Genomic DNA, 25,979 nt, shown 5'->3' on the forward strand with positions numbered 1-25,979 from the left:
AAAATGTCTTCCTTTCCTCCTCCTCTGCTCCCTCTGATGCTGCCTGACCTGCTGTGCTCTTCCAACACCACTCTAATCTAGACTCTAATCTCCAGCATCTGCAGTCCTCAATTGTGCCACATTCAGAAAATGCCAATACCTGTAAATACAGGTCACCCAAATAAACTTTGGGTAAATTACTGGAAAGAATACTAGTTATGATTAGCTGTTACTTGGAGAGGCACATTAATTGGGGATAATCAGCATTGTTTCTTTCGGGGAAGGTAATGTGTTGCTAACTTCAATATTTTGAAAGAGTAATGAGAATTGATGGAGGTGGTGCAATAGATGTTTATGCAATCCTTTTTAAGGAATTGGGCAAGGTTTCACAGACTTAAGAAAAACATTCATGGGATACAAGAAACCGAGTTGGATCCAACATTTACTCGGCAGGTAGCAAAGGGTAATAGTTATGTTCGTTGAGGATGTAACTCTGAAAATGGACGAGGGAGATCCAGTAGATGTAGTGTACCTGGACTTTCAGAAGGCTTTTGATAAAGTCCCACATAGGAGGTTAGAGAGCAAAATTAGGGCGCATGGTATTGGGGGCAAAGTACTAACTTGGATTGAACGTTGGTTGGCTGACAGGAAACAGTAGTGATAAACAGTAGTGATTTCAGAATGGCAGGTGGTGACCAGTGGGGTACTGCAGGGACCAGTGCTGTGACCGCAGCTTTTTACAATTAACATTAATGATATATAAGATGGTATTAGTAATAACATTAGCAAATTTGCTGATGATACTAAGCTGGGTGGCAGGGTGAAATGTGAGGAGGATGTTAAGAGATTACAGGGTGACCTGGACAGGTTAGGTGAGTGGTCAGATGCTAGGCAGATGCAGTTTAATGTGGATAAATGTATGGTTATTTACTTTGGTGGCAAGAACAGGAAGACAGATTACTACCTAAATGGAATCAATTTAGGTAAAGGGGCAGTGCAAAGAGATCTGGGTGTTCTCGTACACCAGTCAATGAAGGTAAACATGCAGGTACAGCAGGTAGTGAAGAAGGCTAATAGCATGCTGGCCTTCATAAGAAGAGGGAGTGAGTATAGAAGCAAAGAGGTTCTTCTGCAGCTGTACAGAGCCCTGGTGAGACCACACCTGGAGTACTGTGTGCAGTTCTGGTCTCCAAATTTGAGGAAAGACATTCTGGCTATTGAGGGTGTGCAGCGTAGGTTCACGAGGTCAATTCCTGGAATGGCAGGACTACCTTGCGCTGAAAGACTGGAGCGACTGGGCTTGTATACCCTTGAGTTTAGAAGATTGAGAGGGGATCTGACTGAGACATATAAGATTATTAAAGGATTGGACACTCTGGAGGCAGGAAACATGTTTCCGCTGATGGGTGAGTGTCGAACCAGAGGACACAGCTTAAAAATACAGGGTAGACCATTTAGGACAGAGATGAGGAGAAACTTCTTCACCCAGAGAGTGGTAGCTGTGTGGAATGCTCTGCCCCAGAGGGCAGTGGAGGCCCAGTCTCTGGATTCATTTAAGAAAGAGTTGGATAGATCTCTCAAGGGTTATCGAGATAAGGCAGGAACAGGATACTGATTAAGGATGATCAGCCATGATCATATTGAATGGTGGTGCAGGCTTGAAGGGCAGAATGGCCTACTCCTGCACCTATTGCCTATTGAATGGAAAGCTGTTCAAGTAGTGTTGCATAGGGCTCCGCTTTGGTTTCCTTGCTATTTAATATATTAAATTTGGAATTTAAATGTTGGACAATAAAACTTGCTGACAATAAAAACATTGGGTAGTTGATGGAAAGGATACCTGTCAACTGCAGGAAGAGATCAATGGTTTGCTTGCATGAGCAGAGAAATGTCAAATAGAACACATTTTGGAAAAGTGCATGCTTATAAATGTGAGAAGGGCAAATGTGGTGAAATGGAACATACAACAACAAATACATGGTTATTCAAAAGGGGTTGCTGTATTGAGTGTTTGTACACAGGCCCTTGAAGGCGTCGGAGAGGTAGATAAGTTGGTAAAGAAGATATTAAGATGCTTTCCTTCCTAGTTGAGCTGTTGAATACAAATGCATGGCTATAATGTTGAAACTACAGAAGGAAACTCAGTCCACAAATGGAGTCTTGTGTATGGTTCTAGTTATGACAGTACAGAAAAGGTACAATCACTCTTGAGTAATGGGATTTACAATAATATTATCATGGCTTGAAAATTGCCAGCTCTGAGGAAATTGGCTAGACTAAGGCTCTTTCTAATAGAGCTGAAGGTTGAGTTAATTAAGATGTATGAAATAACAACCTTTTGGATAAAGTGGATAGGTATACTTGTTTTTCATTTATTGGTGATATCCATTTACTAGGGATTGTAAAGCGGTTGATGGAAAGATTAAACTAGACACCAGGGAGAACTTGTTTCACTCTTGGGGCGTGGTAGTGTTGAGAACTGCAAACATTGCACCCTTGCTCAGAAGTGTGTGGCTAAACCTGTTACACTCAGACCAGTCAGTTTCCCTTGGTGAGGTGGCAACATGGAGAGACAGCAACATTTGAGTTTTGGCCAGTAAGGCACTTATAAAGGGAACACTTGTGCTTAACTTGAGTTTTAAGTGAAAATTAGGTGGAGCATAATGCAGTTAATGTGTACAGTATTTTGCAAAGGGGCTTGATCTAGTGTCACATGAAAGATTTTGAAGTTTTGTAACTTCTGAAATCTAGGGAAAAGTGTAGATTTGGTAGAAATAACTTGGAGACAGAAGATAACAACATGTTCTACTCTTTAGGAGTAGAGACCTAGATGTACACAAACCTAAATCAGTGTCTGGAATAGGCCATTTGGTTCCATTTCTTCCTTTGTTCCGACATTGCTATTTGTTCCAGGCAAAAGATTTTAACAAGGTGGATATGTCTCTAATATAACTATAGATGTAAGTTTGGACTGAGGTTGAGATGAATATTGTAATTAGACCTTCCACAAATATGTCAAAAGGGTCACATTTTAGTCCTTCAGGCATTTGGCTGACAATATTACAATTTGGTCGACATTTAACTATATAGCTCAGCAATGGAAAGGCCCTACACTCCAATGTTAAGGATTATTTCCTCCATATTTTAATGCAAGCCCTATAGTTTGAATTTTGCATTTTGTAAATGACAATGCATCTAAGATGGCTTTCTCTTTTCAGGAGCTGGAAATGCAAGCCCGGGTCCACGGACTGCCCACTGTGTCATCAGCCATTAGTCCAACTGAGCTGGTAACTCACATTGTCAAGCATGAGTCCTACCAAGGGGACAATAGCCCTGATTATCTGCAGCAGCCAAGCTTGTCACAAATGTTGAGTGAACTTAATGAAGCATCTTGTCACTTCTTGGATCCATTGTCACACTTTACAGACTTGTCATTCAGTGCTGCTTTGAAACCGGAAAACCGGCTCGATAACATTCTATTAGACAATACAATCTCTCCACTGGCATCTGATCCACTGTTGTCTACAACATCACCACCTGGTGCATCTAAAGGAAGCAGTAGGAGAAGCAGCTTCAGCACAGATGATGAACTGTGAAAAATATCCTTCTGTGGTGCAGTGAGGAACAATGATCACTTCACTTCTTAAAAATGATTAAAACATTAAGGTGATTTGCTTACTGCTTGATGCCTTGAGACATTTTTCATATCTGGCTGTTAACATTTTTACTTTGAAGGTTAGAATATTCTCCACATTTTTTTATTTCACTTTTGCTGCTATTAAAAATCCTTCACAAGGGAAACTGATCCAGTAATCACATGGACAAATAAATCTAGTATTCTGATGGGACATAATCACCGTTAATAGAATGCTCCAACATTCTTTTTCACTAGGTGTATTTGCAAACAACTGATTCTTTGTATATTCAAGCACATTTAAGCAAAACTTTTATTTTCAATCAGGCTTTTTTGAGGACGGAAATATGGGAATTTTCATAGTAATGGGATCTGCCAAAACAGTCAGAAATTGATGCTCTACTATTTTATGTAGATGCAATATTGGCATGTTCTGTTTAGTTAGAATGGTTACAGACATTAAATAGTTTAGTGATGGGTCAGCTGAAATTGCATTTTTCTAAATATAAAATAAATATTTCATTTTAGAAATTGGAAATTCTTTCTACTCCTGCCCCACAACTCTGGCTTTGAGTATTTGAGTTCCGGTTGCATTTTTATGCTTCAAGGAAAGAGGTTAATCTCAGTTCAGTTGATTCTTGCATGACTGAGTGTGGACAAGAATCCAGCTTTAGTTCCCAATTTTTGTTTTAGAATAATTGAGCAAAAGGGAGATGGTAAATTAATTATTTGAGAAATAATAAGTATGATGCAAAATGTTTAACTTGTATTCTGGCCCTTTTCTGGACATATGGGGAGTTATGTTGCAGCATTACATATGAAACCCCTGTTCAGAGTGTAATTAAGCTACATATTAGTTAGAATCATAATACATTAAAGTGCAAATTGTAGAAAAATACTTGAGTATATTTTGTTTAAAAAGTTGAAGGCTCCCATAATGTTAAGGAGTTTTAAAAAGTTAATTTCTAAGGAATGTTACTTGTTTATTTTACAAACAGTTAATGATCTAAAATTTTTTGTTTCATAATATGCTTTAGTGATCTTCCTTGTGAAGTATTTCATATACCTCAGAAGCCATAAAACGTTTTCATTTAATGTTAACTCTGCCTTCCCCTTCATTTGTTTAACCAAATAGAACATTTGCAAATATTTTAATGAGCAGAAGGGGCATTACTGTAACTCTTTAAATAATTTCCCATTTTTCAACACCAGATTGCATTTATGCTGCAACTTCAATATATTGAAGCACTTAAGGTGTCTTTACAACATAAAATAAAACATGGGACACTGAGCCAACAGCAAAGCATTGAGGAAGGTGACCAAAAATCTTGGTCAGTGCTGTTTTCAGAAAGGCATTAAAGGGAGGTGGAGAACTAAGGGAAATTGAGGAAATTCTGGACTTAATTCTTAGCTCCCAAATCTTGGTTGGGGGAGGTGGGTGGAGAAAGAAAGGTGAGGCACAGAGCCAGTAAACGGCAAAGTCGAAAACAAAGTTGTAGACTTTGAAGGTGAGAGACATTGGGAGGAAGACCTGCAATCATGAAGAATGACTTTTTAAAATTTGAACATTATTTTGGGCAACAGGTATCATAGACCTGCAAGGACTGAAACGATGGGGATCAGGAGTTGGTGTTGGATGAGATATGGACAGTAAGATTGAAACCTCTGACCCCTATGATTAATTATTTATCTAGTTAGTTGTGGCTGAGGATTGTTGAAGATTTGGGACTTGTTGAAACAGATGTGAAGTATAAATTTTTTAATATCTATATTTGCTACAATGTGGAGTGGGAAATGTGTGATACCTTAGTGACATTGTTATCCTTGGTTTGGAAGGCTGCTGTTGAACTTACAGCATTTGATAGTAATGCAAACTTCAACTGAGTGAATCATTTAATGTTAGCCCAACAAAATGGGGGGAAAAACCCTGATTTGATCTTGAAGTATCTAAACAAGTCCTTGCTTTAAAGGCTGAGACAAATAAGTAATTATGGTCAATGAAAACTAATTTAATGGTAGAAGATGTTTTGCTATTTACCCAGCTCTACGTAAATGAGTTTGAAACTTTGTCAAGCGTAATATGTAACAATGTTAGTTTCTGAAATGAAGATATGAAAATATTTGAAGCTCAGTAGAACAGAGGTGACTAAATAGCTTGTACAACAATATTTTGGGTTGACCATTGAGAATCTAATCTTTTCAAAGCTTTAAACTAATGTGCATTGTCATTGTATTATTTTGTAAGCAAAAATCTTTGTAAAATTTGTATAGATTTTTAATCTTTCATGTAAAAGATTGTGATAAATTCTTTCTGTACATAATTTCAATGGCACCAGAAAACATTACTAAAAACATTAAACTCGCCATACAAATTTATTTGAACTTTTTTTCTTCAAACTTGACCTTTTTGATGTTCAAAGGTAATGCAGCTTCAAAGCTTGGAAAAACAAATTGCACAACAAAAGACCGAGCTTTGCTGCAAAGACAGAACACTGGAAAAACTCTTCAGGAAAGGACTTGAGGAAGGGACCATGAAATGACCTTGGCAAGTAAGGTTAAAGAGAATCCCAAGGCATTCTATGCATTTAAAAACAAGAGGACAACTAAAGAAAAGGCAAGACCACTTGAGGATAAATGAGAGAACTTGTATTTGGAGGTGAGCATGTGGACAAGATCCTAAATAAGTACTTCATATCCTTCTCCTTGGTGAATATTCATATGAAGGATAGTGAGATTTGTGTGAAGCATGCTTGTAGGGCATTTTTTATTCTTTGATCAAGAAAGACGTGAAGAGCATTAAGGTGGATAAATCCCAGTTCCCAAAGGTATCAGCCCCAGATTGTTGTGGGAGGCAAGAGGTGATTGCAGGGGCTTTGAAGATTTTTGCATTCTTGCTAGCCACTGGAGAGATTCTGGAGGACTGGTGAGTAGCTAGTGTCCTTCCTCCCTTCAAGAAAGGAAATGTGGGTAATCCAGGAAAATATAGACCAGTGAGTCTCTCCTTGGTTGATAATCTATTGGAGAAAATTCTTAGGGATGGAATTTGCATGCATTTGGAAAAGCACAGCCTTAATCGGGGACAATCGGGGCAGGTCATGTCTTACTAACTTGATTGAAGTTTTTGAGATGATGGTGAGCATTGTCTTCATGGATTTTGGGAAGGCTTTTGACCAAGTCCTTCATGGTAGACTCATCGGAAGATTAAGATGCATGGGATCCATGGTGACATGGCCATGTAGATTGTGAACTGGCTTGCCCATAGAGAGAGGGGAGTGGTGGAAGGGTGCTTTTCCAGGCTGGAGGTCTGACTAATGGTGTTCTGCAGAGATCTATAGTGAGACCTCTGCAGTTTATGATTTATATGGAAATGACTTGGATGAAAATGTTGGTGGGTTAGTAAATTTTGCAGACAATACAAAGACTGGTGGAGCTGTGGATAGTGTAAAAAGTTATCAAAGGATCCAACAGGATATGGATCAGTTGCAGATATGGAAAAAGGAATGGCAGATGGAGTTTAATCTGTAGGCTGAGAGATGCTGCACTTAAGAGATCAAATGTTGAGGAAATATATAGTTAATGGCAAGATCCTGAACAGCATTGATGTACAGAGGGATCTTGGGGTTCAAGTCCATAACTCCATGAAAGTGGTTACACAAATAGGGTGGTAAAGAAGGCACATGGCATGCTTGCCTTTATTAGTTGGGAAATTAAATACAAGAATCCTCTTTCAAGGATGCATCCAGCACCTGCAGTCCTCACTTTCTCCTAGTTGATCTTAACCTACTGCGAATCTTCTTTCAAGGATGCACTCCTCTATGTTGGGGAGACAGGCTGCCTACTTGTGGAACATTTCAGGGAACACCTCTAGGACACCCGCACCAACCAACCCAACCGCCCTGTGGCTGAACACTTTAACTCCCCCTCCCACTCCGCCAAGGATATTCAGGTCCTTGGCCGCCTCCATTGCCAGAACCTGACTACATGACACCTGGAGGAAGAGCGCCTCATCTTCTGCCTAGGAATCCTCCAACCACACTGGATGAATGTAGATTTCTCCAGCTTCCTCACTTCCCCTCCCCCCACCTTTATCTCCGTACCAACCCCCCGGATTCAGCACTGCCCTCTTGACCTGCAATCTTCTTCCCGACCTCTCTGTCCCCACCCCCTCTCTGCCCCCACCCACTCTCTGGCCTATCACCCTCACACTCACCACCTTCCAGCTATCGTATTCCCAGTGCCCCTCCCCCAAATACCCCTCCCCCCCCCCCCCCCCCACCCTTTATCTCAGCCCTCTTGGCACACCAGCCTCATTCCTGAAGAAGGGCTTATGCCCAAAACGTCGATTCTCCTGCTCCTCGGATGCTGCCTGGCCTGCTGTATTTTTCCAGCACCACATTTTTCAAAATTGAATACAAGAGTCAGGATATCATGTTACAGCTTTATAAGACATTGGTTAGGTCACACTTTGGAGTGTTGCATTCAATTCTGGTTGTCATATTACAAAAAGGAGATGGAGACTTTGGAGAGTGCATGTAAAAGGTTTACCAGGATGCTGCCTGGATGAGAGGGAATGAGCTATAAGGAGAGGCTAGAAAAACTCAGGTAGTTTTCTCTTGAGTAGCAGAGGCTGAGGGGAGACTTGGTAGAAGTCTAAAATTGAGTCGTGCCGATAGGGTTGCCTTTTGAATCTTTTTTTTCCCCCTAGAGTTGAAACGCCTGAAACTAGGTGACCTACTTTTTAAGGTGAGAGGGGATAATTTCAAAGGAGCTGTAGTGGTGAGTCTGGAATATGCTGCCAAGGGTGGTGGAGGTGGATACAATCAGGGTGTTTAAGGGACTTAAGTGCATAAATATGCAATTAATGGAGGGATATGGACCAAGGGCAGGCAGAGGGGATTAGTTTAATTTGGTGTCATGTTCAGCACAACCTTAAACAAAAGGGCCTTTTCCTGTGCTGTAGGGTTCTGTGTTCTAGATCTGGAGGGAGAAACAGTTAATTGTGTCCAGAATAACTCCGTTCTGAAGTCATACCGCACTAGGCATGACTTTTTATTTAGTTTCTCCATCCACTAATACTGTCAGACCTGATTTTTTTTTTCCCCCAGATCTGTTCAATGCAAATTTCCAGCATTAGCAATACTTAGCATAAAAGCAAAAATATGCTTTAGTTAAAATGTAAATGCCACATTTGGTGCACTAACCTTTTCCATGTTAAGATTTGATACATTTTAATTTTGGAATGTTTTTGATGTTACATTTTAAATTTTAGAATCCTTTAAAAGGTAAAACATCAAAAGCTGCTTTATTTAAAAAAAAATTCTTAGACTGCACAAAAATATTTGTACTTTAGTCAATAAGCCTCTTGTTAATGGTGTTTGAATGAATGAACTCAGTGCGTCAAAAGCAGGGGAACAAAAAAAATTGGTCAGACATTGCCATGTCTAATGTTATCAATCCTGTGATGTCCTCATGAATATATGGGAGTCTTGTGTCAAACTTTGAAGACTAATTGATCTGCCTGGAATGTTCAGTTTGGCACAGTAACCTCTACACTGCTGAAGCCAGGCAGACACCAACTGCTACTGCCTCCTTGACCATGACCTCACCTCCAAGTACCAAACCACCATTGCCCAGATCATCCACAACCTCATTATCTTAGGATCTCCAATCCACAGCCTCCAACCTAATAGTCCCGGAATCCCGCACTGCTCGGTTCTACCACTTGCCCAAAATTCTCAAACCTGACTGCCCGGTCGACCCATAATCTCCGCCTGCTCCTGCCCCACCGAAATTCTCTCTCCATATCTAGACACTATCTTTTCCCCCTTGATCCAGGAGCTCCACACAACTGTTCAGCTCGCCACCTCCTCCATGACTATATAGTTTCCTGGCCCCCATGTCTTGTCTTTACCATGGACATCCAGTCCCTGTACACCATGATGAAGGCCTCCAAGCCCTCTGTTTCTTCCTTTCCTGCCAACCCAACCAGTACCCCTCCACTGAACCCCTCATTTGGTTGACTGAACTGGTCCTGACCCTCAATAACAACTCCTTTTGAAACCTTCCACTTCCTTACGACCAAAGGGGTAGCCACAGGCACCTGGATAGGCCCCAGGTATGCCTGCCTCTTCTTTGGATATGTGGAACAGTCCATCTTCTGCAGTTACAGTGGCACTATTACCACTTTTCCTGCTGTCACATTGGTGACTGTCTCAGCACCACCTTGTGCCCCCATGAGGGGGTTGAACAGTTCATCACCTTCACAAACACCTTCTACCCTGGCCTCAACTTCAACTTCACCTGGATCATCTCGGACACCTCCATCCACCCCCACCTTCCTGGACCTCTCCGTCTCCATTTCCAGCAATCAAGTCAACACTGACAAATATTTCAAACCCACCCACAACCACCTGGACTGCATCTCCTCCAACAGCCCCTCCTGTAAAAAAAAAACAATGTCCCTTACTCCCAATTCCTCTGCTGTATCTGCTCCCAAGAGAAGCAATTCCACTCCAGAACATCCAAGATGGTTTCCTATTTCCAGGACAGCAATTTCCCCTCCCACATGGTTGAAAATGTCCTCCAGTACATTTCCACTTCTTGCACCTCCAGGCTTGAATCCCACCCCTTCAACTATGACAAGGATTGAAACCCTGGTCCTCAGCTTCCACTCCACTAATCTCCAGCTACAGTGCATCATCCCCCATTTCCACCACTTACAGTCAGACCCAACCACCAGAAATATAGTTCCCTCCCCAATCTTATCAGTATTCAGCAGAGATCATTCCTTCTGCGATTCCCTTTTTAGATCCACACTCCTCTCACCAAACCACCCTCCACTCCTGGCACCTTCCCTTGCCACCATGAGGTGTAAAACCTGTGCTCATACCTCCACCCACTTCCTCTCCATCCAAGATCCCAAAGGATCCTTCTACATCTGGCAGAGATTTTCCTGTACCTCCAAATGCCTCACTATTGTTTCCGTTGCTCTTGATGTGGTCTCCTCTACAGTGGGGAGACAGGATGCCAACTCACGGAACATTTCAGAGAACATCTTTGGGACATATGCATCAAACAACCCGACCACTTCAACTCCCTCTCTCACTCTGCCAAGGACAAGCAAGTTCTGGGCTTCATCCACCACCAAATCCTAGCCACCTGACGCATGGAGGAAGAACACCTCTTCCATGTTGATGCTGTGTGGTTGGAGGTCCCAATGTCAATTTCACCAGTTTCCTCACCTCTTTTTCCCCCCCCCCCCCCCCCACCTCATCCACGTAGCAGACCCAAAGTTTGGGTTGGATAGACTTTGGGACAAAACACACATCCTAGGGTAGATGAAACCAAAACATGTATTAGAACTTCTAGAGGTATGGTATTCTAATCAGAACTCCTTCAATAAACACATTAACTTAGATCCCATCTACCTTCCCTTGAAAAAAGAACCGGAACTGACATCACCCTCCTTTAGAAACCAAGACCTATCAATAGAGAGGTGGGACATACCACCGGTGCTTCACCAGAGGCGCTCACTGATAATATCACCTTGTATGGTGATAAAATGTCTGAAAATAAACCTTGCAGCTCAGTAAGCTAACTTACATATTTATCATCAATCTGAGCTACGAATTGTCTCAAAAATCGCTATGTTATAATGATGTCAGAGCAGGAGAGCTCACAACAGTTCCCTGTCTAATATGGTGCTGGGTTTATGAAAGCCATTCATTTACCTGATTGCAGGCTGATCTTACTGTAGGTCCTCCTTTTTATTGGGTAAGAGATATCTTCCTTGTAGTCAGACTGAGCTGCCCTTGTATGTGAATAAGATTATGACTTTCTCTCCAGTCAGTTTGTCTTGCAATGACAGTATTGATATTTTCCAGTTTCTGCTTGAGTTGAAACTGATATAATTGGTACATAACGGGAAATGTTTGACATCCATTCAGCATTTCTCCGACTATTCTCTTGTCCTGACTCATTTTGAAATTCTATCTTCATTGTACTTGCACATTGTCAGTTTAATTATCTTCCATTGAACCTGTGAGAGGTAGTCATCTGCCTCCCGGAAGGCCATGCAAATATGAAATGCTCTTCCAAAAGTATCTTCAGACATATCTTCTCTATCTGTACAGTATTATAATCCCAGCTGACGTTGCTACCGAATGAATCAAATCCCAAAATAAAACTTTGGCATGATAATCTTTGTTTTATTTTAATGTGGTCACTGAAACATAAAGAAGACTACAGATTTTCTTTGATAATGAACAGTTATTTATTACAAAATAGGAAAAGATAAAACAAGCCAAGCTACCTAAATATAGGGAACAGTTTGACAGATGTTAATACGTAAGACAGAGTTTTCAACCAACTTCCCAATGCCACCTTTTCACAGTTTCACATCCAAAGAAGCCATCCTTATATCTTAAATCTTTAAATTTGACTCAACTGATTTTATCTAGCTCTGTCCTGTGAACTGTGACATCTTCTCAAAACTGAAATCTTGTACTTTCCCAGTCTTGTAACGATGAACCACAAACAGTACAGTACAGGAATGGGCCCTTTGCTGACATGTGACACCTTTCTAATCTTAAAAACTACTTGTCTCTATGTCAACCATACTCTCTATTACCTGCCTATTCATATATTTGTCAAGATGGCTCTTAGACATTTCTATTGCACCTGCTTCTACCATTTCCTCTGGTAGCTTATTCCTGGCACTGGTGTAAAAACTTGCCTTCATTTTAAACTTTTCCCCCTTTTACCTTAAACCTACATCACCTCATAATTGACATTTCTACCCGAGAAGAAGACTCCGACTATCCATGCCTCTCATTATTTTGTAAATTTCTATCAAAGCTGTCTCTCAGCCTCTGATGTTCAAGTGAAAACAAGTTTGTCCAAACCCCCCTCTTATCTAATACCCTCCAAACCAGGCAACATCCTGGTAAACCTTTTCTGTATTCTTTACATCCTTCTGGTACTGTGGTAACCAGAACAGTACATAATATTTCAAACCTATATTATGTGTTTTGGTTTTTTTGTGTTTTAAGATGGTGTCAGAGTAGTGACACTAAATAACCTTGTTCACTATATTTGTAATAAATACATATGACAATAAATCAACTTAAATTAAATAAAGTAAAATCAAAAGTGGCCTAACCAAAGTTGTATACAGCTGCAACATGACTTGTTAATTTTTATACTGTATGCCCCAACCGATGAAGGCAAGCATGCCATATGTCGTCTTCACCATGTTACTCACTTGTGTTACCGCTTTCAGGGAACTGTGGATATGTATGCCTAGATCCATCTGTATGTTAATGCTTCTAAGAGGTTTGCGATTTACTATCTATTTCCCTCCTGCATTAGATCTTCCAAAATGCATTACCTCGCATTTGTCTGGATTGGATTCCATCTGCCATTTCTTCACACAAGTCTCGAGCCTATTTATATCCTGTTGCATCCCCTGGCAATTCTCCTCGTTATCCACAGCTCCCCCAATTTGTGCATCATCTTCAGATTGACTGCCAGACCATTGACATTCTCATCCAAATCAATCATATACGTTATAGGGTTCCCAGCACTAATCCCAACAGAACTCCACTGATCACAGATATCTAGTCAGAAAATCACTCTTCTACCATTACTCTTTGTCTTCTATGACCAAGCTATGTTCTGTACACATTTTACCAGCTCACCATAGATCCCTTGTGACTTCACCTTCTGTATCAGCCTGCCTTGAGAGATCTTGTTAAAGTCCACATAGACAACATCTGCTGCCCTGCCTTCATCAATTACCTTTGTCGCTTCCTCAAAAACCTCAATCAAATTTTTGAGACATGACTTCTCCTGCGCAAAGTCATGCTGCCTATCGCGAATAAATCTGTATTTTTCCTCGTGTGAGTAAATCCTGTCTCTAAGAATCTTTTCCAATGATTTCCCTACTTTTTACATTAGGTTCATTAGCCTGTTATTTCCCAAGTTTATCCCTACTGCTCTTTTCAAACAAAGGAAAATATTGGCTCTTCTCCTGTTCTCTATGACCTCTCCTGTGACTAAAGAGGATATAAAAATTTCATACAAAGCCCTAGTAACTTCCTTCCTCATTGCCCTCCGTATTCTGGGATAGATCACTTGGAGGTCCTGAGGACTTGTCTCAGTAAATGTTTTTCAAAACACCCAATACCACCTCCTGTTTTATATCAGCATGCCCTAGAATATTAACATACTCCTCTCTAAACTCATCATCCACCAGGTCCTACTCCTTTGTTAACCGATGCAAAGTATTCATTAAAGACCACACCACTTCCTCCAGCTCCACACACAAATTTCCTCTTTTGTCCTTGAGTGAGCCTACACTGTCCCAGCCACTCGCTTACTTATATACATTATCAAACACTTCCGGATTTTCTTCAATCCTGTTTGCCAATGATATTTCATGACTCATTTTAGCCCTCCTAACTCCTTGCTTAAGTTGTTTCCTCCTTTCTTTATACTCTTTGAGGGCTCTGTCCTAAACCTTGTGTGCCTCCTTTCTCTTTTTGACTAAGTTCACAAGTTCTCTTATCTAACGTTCCAGAATTTTGTCATCCAATCCTTTGTTCCCACTGAAACATAGAATCCTAGAATCCCTACAATGTAGAAACAGGTCCTTTAGCCCAACAAGTCCACACCGACCCTCAGAAGAGTATCCTACCCAGACCCATTCCCCTACCCTATTACTCCACATTTCCCCTAACTAATGCACCTAGGCTACACATCCCTGAACACTATGGGCAATTTAGCATAGCCAATTCACCTAATCTGCACATATTTGTGACTGTGGGAGGAAACCAGAGCACCCGGGGGAAACCCATGCAGACATGGGGACAATGTGCAAACTCCACGCAGACAGTCGCCCAAGGGTGCAATTGAACACAGGTCCCTGAAGTTGTGAGGCAGCAGTGCTAACCACTGCCTACGTGCTAGTCCTAAACACTAATCAACTGGCCTTTAAAAAAAATTACCACATGACAGATGTGGATTTACCCTCCAACAGCTGTCCCCAATCTACATTCCCCAGTTCCTGCCTAATATTGTTGTAGATAGCCAGTTTCATATGTTAATCTGAGGACTACTCTTATCCTTATACAGAAATAGTTTTAAAATACGGAATTTTCATCACTGTTCCTGAAATTCTTCCACACTGAAACTTTGATCACTTGGCTGAGATCATTCGGGTGGCACGGTGGCACAGTGGTTAGCACTACTGCCTCATAGCGCCAGAGACCAGGGTTCAATTCCCACCTCCGGCAACTGTCTATGTGGAGTTTGCACATTCTCTGCGTGGGTTTCCTCCAGGTACTCCGGTTTCCTCCCACAGTCCAAACATGTGTGGGTTAGGTGAATTGGCAATGCTAAATTGCCCATAGTGTTAGGTGAAGGGGTAAATGTAGGGGAATGGGTCTGGGTGGGTTGCTCTTCAGAGGGTTGGTGTGCATTTGTTGGGCCGAAGGGCCTGCTTCCACACTGTAAGTAATCTAATCATTCCCCAAAACAGGTTGTAGTATGGCTCCTTCCCTAGTCGGACACACTGGGTATACCTAACAAAGTCTCCATTCCAAGCCCCTGGCACTAAGGGAGTCCCAGTCAATATAGGGGAAGTTAAAATCACCCATCACACCAACACTGTTGTTTTTACATTTTTTCCGTAATCTACCCACATGTCTGTTCCTCTATCTCCCACCGGATGATGGGAGACCTGGAGTATAACCCCATCAAAGTTACTGCGCCTGTCCTAGTCCTGAGCTCGACCCACATTGCCTTGCTGGATGAACCTTCCTTGGTTTCCTCTTTCGGGTCAGCTGTGATATTCTCCTTAATCAGTAACATAACTCCTCCACCTCTTTACATCCCTCTCTATCTCACTTGAAATATCCTAATCCCAGAACATTAAGCTGCCAGTCTTGTTCCTCTCTTAATCAAGTCACTGCAATAGCTCCATCATAGTTATATGCACTAATTTAACCTTTAAGTTCATCTGAATTACCTGTCACATTGCTCACAATAAAACAAATACACTTCAGACTGCCAGTCCCTTCATATTCAGTAACCTTTCCATGTCTGTTCTTTGTCTTAGCCTTACTGGTCTTGGTCTCTGACTCCTTCTCAGTCATCTCACTTGCTGACCTACTACTTGCCCCCTGCGCCACACTTGTTTCAATCCTCTTGAGTGACACAAGCAAACCTCCCTGCCAGGATATTGGTGTCCTTCAAGTTTAGGTTGCACCTTTTAGTACAGGTCCCATCTGTCCTGGAAGACATCCCAATGAAATCTAAAGCTCTGTCTCCTACACTAGCTCTTTAGCATGTACTTAACTGTAGTGTCTTCTTATTCTTAGCCTAACTGGCATATGGCACAGAAAGTAATCCTGAGATTATGACCCTAGAGGTCCTACTTTTCAACTTATTATTTAACTCCCTTTGCAGGATGTCATCACACTTCCTGCCTATGTCATTCAAACCAATGTGTATCATGATCTCTGGCTGCTCACCCTGCCTTTTGAGAATGCCTCACACCAGCTCAGAGACGGCCTTGACACTGACTTTTTTTTAATTTCAAAAATATGCTATATTCATATTATTTTGATATCTATACAATTGGTCATGCCCTACATACACATACATTCCATTTCTTTACATACAGAGATCGGAATTAATCATTCTTATGTACAGGTTGGTACGTTTACCATCCATATATTTAGCTCAGGCTTCAGCGGAGCCCACTTACTGCATGGGCCCCCTGTTCTTTGGCAGGCAGACATTACACGGTGGTTTTTCCCCACCGTGCCTCAGCGGCAGCTGCCCCAAGCTTCAGCACGTAGTCCTGGACCTTGGAATGTGCCAGTCCGCAACACTCAGTCAGGGCCAGCTCCTTCAGCCGGAAGACCAACAGGTTTCGGACAGACCAAAGAGCATCTTTGACTGAATTGATGATCTTCCAGGCACAGTTGATGTTCGTCTTGGTGTGCGTCCCGCAGAACAGACCGTAGAGCACGGAATCCCGTGTCACGGAGCTGCTCGGGACGAACCTTGACAAACACCACTGCATTCCTCTCCAGACTTCCTTTACGTAGCCACATTCCAGAAGGAGGTGTGCGACAGTCTCCTCCCCTCCACAGCCGCTTCGAGGGCAGCGTGTGGTGTGGCTGAGAGTCCGGGCGTGCAGAAAGGCTCTCACAGGCAGAGCCCTTCTCACCACCAGCCAAGCCATGTCTTGGTGCTTGTTGGAAAGTTCTGGCGATGAGGCATTCTGCCAAATGACTTTGACAGTCTGCCCAGGGAACCGTTCGACAGGATCCGCCCTCTCCTTTTCCCGAAGGTTCTCAAGGAAACTACGTGCTGATCACTTCCTGATGGACTTGTGGTCAAAGGAAGGATAGGTGATACGGAACGGTCCAACTACTTGGAGCATTCTGCGGCAGCGAGGCCAGGCCCATCCTTCGCAACACCGGGGACAGGTAGAACCTCAGTACGTAGTGACACTTGGTGTTTGCATACCGGGGATCCATGCACAGCTTGACGCAGCCACAACCAAAGATGGCCATTAGGGTGAGGGTGGCATTGGGTGTGTTTATTCCCCCGTCGCCCAGATCTTTATACATCGAGTCCCTTTAGACCATCTTTGATCTCCATATAAAATGGAAGATGGCCCGGGTGACTGTGATGGCACAGGTTCTGGGAATAGGCCAGACCTGTGCCACATATAACAACATTGACAGTGCCTCACACCTGATGACCAGGTTTTTTCCCGCGATGGAGAGCGATCACAGCTTCCATCTGCCCAGTTTCTGCCTCGCTTTTCTGATACGCTCCTCCCAAGACTTGGTGCACACCCCAGCCCCTCTGAATCAAATACCCAACACCTTTAAGTGGTCAGTCCTGACAGCGAGGGGGATGGAAGATTAGTTGGCCCAGTTCCCGAAGAGCATCACATCGCTCTTGCCTCGGTTTACCTTGGCCCCCGAGGCCTGTTCGAAATGGTCACATATGCACATGAGTCTGTGCGCGGACAGCGGATCCAAGCAGAAAACGGCGACGTCATCCATGTACAGGGAGGCCTTAACCTGTAGGCCCCCGCTGCCAGGAATAGTCACCCCTCTCAGGCTCGCATCCTTCCTGATGGACTCGGCAAATGGCTCTATGCAGCACACAAACAAGGCAGGAGAGAGAGGGCAGCCCTGCCTGACTCCAGATCTGACTGGGAAGCTATCTGATTCCCACCCATTGATTGAGACTGCACTGACAATGTTGGTGTAGAGCAGTCTGATCCAGTTGCAGATTCCCTCCCCAAAGCCCATTTTGGAGATAACATCTCTCATATACGTATGTGATATCCTGTCAAAGGCTTTCCCCTGGTCCAGGCTGATGAGGCAGGTGTCCAGCCCCCTGTCCTGCACGTAGGTGATCGCATCCCTGAGGAGTGTGAGACTCTCAGTGATCTTCCTGCTCGGTGCAGCACAGATTTGGTCAGGGTGGATCACCGATCCCAGAGCAGACTTGGCCTGGTTGTGATGTTCTTTGACAAGATTTTGTAATCTGCATTTAATAGTGAGATTGGTCTCCAATTTCTGATTTCCTCCCTTTCCCCCATCCACTTGTAGATGAGGGTGATGATGCCTTTCCTCATGGATTCACTCATGGTACCTGCCCAAAGCATTCTGACATACACTTCCAGCAGGTTCTGGCCAATCAAGTCCTACAGAGCAGAATAGACCTCGACCAGTAAGCCGTCGCTTCTGGGAGTTTTATTCTTTTTGAAGGACTTGAGGGCCTTGGTCAGCTCGTCCAGAGATAGCGGCTGGTCCAGCCTCTCCTGTGTCCTGTCGTCTAAGACCTCTGTGATAGAGACTGGGAGGCTGCGCTGTTGGTTGGCTTCGAGTCATAGAACTGACATAGAAGAATTTGCTGATCCTCATGACGTCAGCCTGAGATGACATTATCGAGCCATCTTCTTCCTTCAGGCTGCTGAGCACGGAGCTCTCTTTGTGCACCTTCTGGAAGAAGAAACTTGAGCACGTCTTGTCCTGCTCCACGGAACGGACCCTGGGCCGGAAGATTATCTTGGAGGCCTCCAATGCAAAGAGCGAGGCTTGCTGGCCTCTCACCTCCCAGAGGTCCTCCGTGACATCGACCCCCAACGTCTGCAGCAGGAGCAGGTTCAGCATACTTTCCTGGAGTTGGGATAGTTTTCCCCGCCTCTTTCTCGCCTCCTGAACACCTTTGAAGATGAAGAACCTCTTGATTTCCTTGACTCTGACACAGAAGTGGCAACACAGTATCTCGAGTCTTTGTTGTAACTGCAAAAATGCCTGTCTGTTCCCCTAACTATACAGTTGCCCCATCTCAGTTGTGGTGACTGGGCTGACATCTCTCAGAATCCTCCTCAGTCACTTCTCACCGGCGCCCTTTGCCAGTTTTTAACCAAATGTTCCTGGTCTGGAAATTGCATAAACTAACTTTTGACTAAGGTGACTTATTCCTGAACTATTCTATACTCCTTTCTACGAGAGAAATTATGTTGTGCTTCTCACTCCATCATATCTCCTCTAAAACTGCACAAAAATTTATATTTGCCAGATATCCTAAGCTGAAACCTAACTATCCTAAACCAAAACTCATCTAATGGCCCTCAATGTTACACTTCCTGTCATAAATACAGAACAATACATACCTACATCCATTAATACTGCAGGGGTATCTCCAATATTTGTGAGATTATGTCAATATTCCAGAAGAACTGACTGACCTAGACTTAAAAAAGCTTCACCAGCACTGATATTCCACTAGATTGAAATCTAAACTCTAAAAATATTTGTAGATACGTATATATCAGAAACTTTCATCACAATCCACACGTTTCTGCAAAGAGGAATAGAAATGTATTTTAATAAGCATCTTCATTTCTGATCAAAACATTTTAACCATGTTTCTATGTTACATTAACATGAATATAAAAATGAACAGATTAACATTCAATAGACAACAAGATTCATGATATTCATTTTGTCAGGAGCAAACAAGATGAAATGGAAAATTGCATTCATAACAGCCTTGAGAACTTTATGGGTTGAAGATTGAGATTACACAGGACCCCAGTGGATTCTTGGAAGCTGCCAGTCGCATGAAAATTTAGTGTAGCTGTCATCCTGATGCCACTCCGCAGATTGCAAGTCTTGACCCAGCAGATGGCAGAATTCTGTGATGGTCTCCTCGGATCCGCTGTCAGTAGCAGCAATTCACCTTGTTGATCTGGAGGTAGTGGTATTGGGGAGGATAAGCTCTGTGCCCCATCTTCTGCACCTTGATGAGAACTTATGGTATGAGTTTTTCCTGTGGTGTCTGCAGCCGATTCTGGGCATGTTGACGAATTTGTTCCTCTCTGGTTTCTATCTGACTTTCATTGCAATGTGTCCATGATGACGATAAATCTTCTTGCGGCTGGATTCAATGGTCACAGTTCCAATGAGCTGTATGAAGGAAAGGTCAGAAACAGAGCAGGTTCTTACTAATGTGGGTAGTCAACATTTGCATCACATGCAAATCAGAACTTAACATAGTTCTGAATACAGAGGGGCATCGGAGACACAGTCAATGAGGGCCATGCAATGCCACTACATGGACCTTTGAACAGTGGACCTTATTCTGATGTACACAGACAAGGCATGTTGCACAAATACATTAGGAGATTGATAGTGTAGGAGGATTGCTGAAACCTTGATCTCTCCCTATCCACAACCCCCAAATCATCCAAGAAAGGCAGCCTGGCATATAAAGCACATTGGCAAATACTTACAGTTAATCATAGAATCCCTACAATGTGGAAGCAGATCATTTGGCCCATCAAGTTCACACCAACCCTGCAAAGAGCATCCCACACAGACCCAGCCCTTACCCTATAACTCTGAATTTCCCCATGGTTAATCCAAACATCTTTGGACTGTAGGTGGAAACTGGAGCACTAGGCAGAAATTCATGCATATGTGGGGCAGAAGTTGCAAGATCCACACAGTCAGTTGCCTGAGACTGGAAGTGAACTCAGGTCCCTGGCACTGTGAGGCAAGTAGTGCTAACCACTGAGCTACCATGCTACCTGAAAAGGGAGTGAAAATCAGCTTTGTGTCCTTGTGTAGTCTGTGAGACCTTGTTGTCATTCTAACAAATGGGACGCAAAAGGCAATGAACAGAAAGGATTAAACACCTGTCAGCGTACACCATTGAACACATTTATATACTTCAGGCTTTTTTTTCTACATTTTTGTGATTTAGTTTCCATCAACCGACTGAAACCACTGGGAATTTAAACTTTGTTTTTTTCTATGAATAGCTTAGACTTTAGTGTGTTCAAATTTAACAATTACCATTTAATTGCAATACATTTTATAGCTGGAGAATAAATGGAATGAGCAACATGCTCCCTTGTCATTTTCAAAAATGGAAAATAGTTTGACTAATTCAGATGAGTCATAGATTGAAAACAAAGAGCAAGGCCACAGTAAAGCAGATTAAGACAAAAGCAGCACAGTTCTTAAAAAAAAACAGAGAACTGATACCATGGAATCTGCAAGGTGTTAATGCAACTTTGTCTCTTAAAAACTTTATTAGGCTCAAGTTATTTGAATGAATGAGTCAGATTTGTCTCACTGTAAACTTTTAAATGCAATGTTGAATGTGGCCAATGAAAATACTTCCAGCTACATTGCCGGGACCATTTTTCAGTTAACAAGAAGGATTCACTGTGGTCAATATGTGGTCAACTGTAGGGAATCTAATGTAAAAAAAATACACAATGTCTATACAATTTGAAAATGAACTTAATCTGTCAGGTTAAGGTAGATGATAAGTGAGTTCAGTCATATTTATTTCAGTCCTCTGACATTTCAATAAACACTGTTTCATTGACATAATATGAACATAAGTAACTTTATTTGTCCCCTGAATAATTATTCAATTGTTGTTTGATCCACCAGTAAGGTCTGAAAAACAACAAGATAAATGTAAAGCTAATCTATTTCCATTAATCTAGTTGCATTAGGTCAACATCTAATTTAAAAGATTGTTTATTTATTAAAATATACAATGGATTGAGAACAAATGCAGAAGATATAGATGTATGTATAATAGACAAGAATGTCTCTTTTATATTATTTCATTTAAAATATCCTGACTCTGTAAAAGTTTCAAAGTGAATGTGGTTTGAAATGAGCTCATCAAGGATAATTAATGAAGTTGATTATTAAAGTTCATTAACTGTCTGAACATGAATTTCTCGAAAAAGTACTCATTCATTATCTTTTAAAATATGACTAAAGGCAAAACATAATTAGAAAAGTGCAGTGTAATTCATTTCTTTATTTTTGCAATTTAAAACTACTGTTATTAACTTAATGAGATGCTCTTTCAGAACATGTTTAACATGGCATGAAACAGCTCCTCAGGTGGTTTTCTTCCTTCTTTATGGAGTCTGTCACATACTGCAATGGTGAAAGCAGTAGAATTCTTACCATTACCTTTTAAATTTGCCTTCATTTAAATGTCATTACCTTGTTACTGTAATTGCTCTCCATCAATTACTGATGGTACAAAGAGATCACAATGATTGGCTAATAGCAATCTAAACCTCTGTCAATTTCCAAGATCTAGGTCAATTAACCCATTAATGTATCCACATAAAATTTATTAAACCATCGTGAAACTTTTATCTAAGGCGTATAGGTAGAACTATAATGAAATATGCTATACATGCTAACACTTTATGACTGGACACGGTTCAAGTCTGGCCCAGGCATCACCCCAATCTCTGGTATCTTCTACTTCCTTATTCTTTCTCTGCAAGTGCAAGTGCAAAAACCACATGTGAGGTAGATGACACAGAACCTTTACATGCAAATAGACAAAGTAGAAGCAGGTGTGACCCATTTGTCCTTTTGAATTTTCTCTACCATTTATTCAGATTAGCGATAATCTAATGTGGCCTTAACTCTACTTTTTAGCCTCCTCCCTGTAATCTTAGTCTCCTTTATTGAACTCAGCTTTATCCTCCACTGCTCCCTGAGGAAGAGAATTCACAGAATAATGACGGTCACAAATGTTGTTCCTTCCCCTTCATTTTAAATGGGAGACCCCTTACTTTTAAACCATAAGTCCTAGTTCTAGACTTTCCCCTATAAAGTGAAACTTGGTCTCAGGAGCCACCTATCAAGTCTTCTCAGAATCTTACATATTTCAATATGATTACCTCTCTTTCTTCTAAACTCAAAAAAAAACAGGCCTGACCTGTCCTAAGTTAATCTAGTCACCCCATTTGCCAGCATTTGGACCATATCCTTCTAAACCCTTCCTATTCGTGTACCTGTCAAGATGCTTTTAAATGTTGTAATTGTACCGGCCACCACCACTTGCTCTGGTTTTCTTAAGTAAGGAGACCAAAACTGTACACAGTACTCTACACTTGGTGTCACCAATATCTAGTACGATGTTACAAAGTTTCCATATTTTAATTTTCTGTTCCCTTGCAATAAACAACATCATTCAATCATTTGCTATGTCTGCTTGTAGTTAGTAATGTTTAGTGATTCAAAGGTCAACCAGGTCTCTCTTACCACAGAGTTCTGTAACCTCTCTCCACTCAACCAATATACTATTTGTCTCTTCTTCCTGCCAAAGTTGACAAGTTCATATTTTACTGTATAAAAATGCCAAAGAACTGCAGATACTGGAGATCAGAAACAAAAGCAAAACAAAGGGCATTCAAGTATAACGTAGTAAAATGTGAAATGGAAACAGAAATTTCTGGGGAAACTCAGCAGGTTTGGCAGCATCTGTGGATAGAAAGCAAGTTAACATTTCTGGGTTCCACCAGACTTGAAATGTTTTCCCACCAATTTCTGTTTTCGTTTCATCGTTCAATGTCCTTTTTTTTGCCCACTCACTTAATCTATTTGTATCCCTTTGTTGGTTCCTCATGTCCTCTTCACTACGCATTATCCCATCCATTGTTATGTCATCAACAATTTAGCAATCATTTGTTCAGTCCCTTCATTCCAATCATTGACAAATATTGTAAATAATTGAGACCCCAGCAACAATCCCTCTGATACTCCATTAGTTTCAGCCTGCCAACACGATAGTGATTAAATTATCCTTACTCTGCTTCATGTTAACAAATTAATCAGTAATCCATGTTGATATATTTCCCCAAACCATGAACTTTTATTTTGTGTAGTAAGCTTTGATGTAATACCTTACCAAATAACTTTTGGAAACCCTAGTATACCAGATCTTTTGCCTTTTCTGAAGAACAGTAATGAATTTTTAAACATATTTTGCCTTTCATAAAGCCATGCTGACTCTGCTCATTTTGTTAAGATTTTTTAAAAGTTGTTATGGACCAGGCCAGACCACCTCAAAACAGTTGAAGAAGATAGCCGAGACCCTAACTTTGCTAGTTGTTTTAAGCAGGTGTAAGTGGATATTCCAGGAGAGATGCAGCTGGTCAAACCATATAGTTTTAAACAAAACAAATTTTATTTACAAGATTACCAAATGAAACACAAACAAAAGAGAACAGAATACCGAATAACCTAACCTATCCAAAAACCCAACAGATCACCCCAACTTTAAGATGCTGTTCCCAATACTTGCAACAATACCCATAAACCCATAAGCACAAAAGGTAAAATCAAATGCAGGGACTTACAGGAGAGAAGTCAGAGAGAGGGGACCAACCTGGAACTGCTTCTTTGTGTCCAGCAGCTTCTACAACACTACTGTGCTAAAACCAAACCAGAGTAAAGCTGAGCTGGGAGAACTGGTGTTGTACAAGTGTTTTTGTTTAAACTTAAAAGCCTTTTGCCTGAGGCAGTATCTGTTTTCTATAATCAAACTGGCCCTAAAACCCTTCATCTAGACTTGTTGGAGTCTTTGTCTTTTATGACCTCTCTGAAAAATAAACCAAGGACAACATAACCTTGTTAAAGGAGCAGCTTCATCACACCTCCCCCTCTAAAATAAAATGAACAATCAATATCCAAAGATAGCTTCATTTTAACATCCTTTAATCCTAAATTGTTAGTACTCTACAACACACATACACATTACATTGACCATAAACATGGAAACTGAAAATGTGTTGCTGGAAAAGCGCAGCAGGTCAGGCAGCATCCGAGGAACAGGAGAATCGACGTTTCGGGCATAAGCCCTTCTTCAGGATTCTCCTGTTCCTTGGATGCTGCCTGACCTGCTGCGCTTTTCCAGCAACACATTTTCAGCTCTGATCTCCAGCATCTGCAGCCCTCACTTTCTCCTCATAAACATGGAAACGTTGTAATACCAACACCGAGCTCAAAGTCTCCTTCTCAACTGTTGAATATTTCTGCTGATCAATGTTCAACTTCCTGAGAAATACCCAATTGGTCTTTCTTATCTTCTTACTGTCTTCTTGCAAGAGTACACCACCAACACTGACATCACTTGCACTGAGTGCCACCTTGAATGACTTTGCCTAATTAGGTGTGGCTAATACCGGGGCAGTGGTTAATACAGCTTTCAGGCTGCCAAATGCCTTGTGACAGTTTGCTGCCCACTGAAATTTCTTGCCTTTCCTTAGCAATTCAGTAAGTGGAGTAGCCACACTGCTAAAATTTGGTATGAATTTTTGATAAAATCCACTCAATTCCAGGAACTGTAGTATTACTTCTTTTGTTGATAATAGAGGAAACTCCCCAACTACCTTAGTTTTTGCATCCCGTGGGGCTATTTGTCCTTGTTCAATAACATGGCCCAGGGCGGTGACTTGGGCAAATTCAACATTAAGGAGGTTCAGCACAAAGCCTGCCTTCCGAAGTCAATCAAACAAGTCTGATAAATATTGCAAATGTTCCTTGCAGGTGTGTGTAAAAATCACCAGGTCATCTATATATATGACACAGTTGGGTAATCTGTCCATGACCTTATTGTTTAGTCTCTGAAATGTGACTGGTGCATTTTTCATACCTAATGGCATGATAGTCCATTCGGTTTTACAAAAGCCTTAATTGGCTTCATTCTTTCTGACAAACGTATTCTACCAGTATCATCTGAGCAAATCAAATTTAGAAATACAAATTGCTTATCCCACCTTCTCAACACAGTCTTCCAAACACAGTACTGGATATGCATCAGTCTTTGTAACTGCATTGACTTTGCGATAGTCCACACATAACCATTGGCTACCATCTGATTTTGGTACTATGGGTGAGCTCCAGTCACTGTAACTCACTTCAATTATGTAATCTTGGAGCATGCATTCACCCTCCTTTTGAACCTGTGCCAACTTTAGAGGGTTATG

At 41.6% G+C, this 25,979-nt stretch overlaps 1 protein-coding gene across 4 annotated transcripts in view; it reads left to right on the plus strand.

The window, feature by feature from the left end:
- tfec (transcription factor EC) overlaps positions 1 to 5,989 on the plus strand; it is a 97,633-nt gene extending 91,644 nt beyond the window's left edge. For all 4 annotated transcript variants that reach the window (XM_087997207.1, XM_087997206.1, XM_043709560.2 and 1 more), the window contains one exon: positions 3,198 to 5,989. In XM_087997207.1, coding sequence (XP_087853333.1) covers positions 3,198 to 3,575 — 378 coding nt within the window. In that variant the 3' untranslated portion in view covers positions 3,576 to 5,989. The remainder of the gene's footprint in view (positions 1 to 3,197) is intronic.
- Positions 5,990 to 25,979: the final 19,990 nt, after the last annotated feature.

This window comes from Chiloscyllium plagiosum, unplaced genomic scaffold (genome assembly GCF_037043375.1).
Source record: "Chiloscyllium plagiosum isolate Xiang-an unplaced genomic scaffold, Cpla_swu_hap1 HiC_scaffold_19, whole genome shotgun sequence".
In the NCBI taxonomy this organism is placed as follows: Eukaryota; Metazoa; Chordata; class Chondrichthyes; order Orectolobiformes; family Hemiscylliidae; genus Chiloscyllium; species Chiloscyllium plagiosum.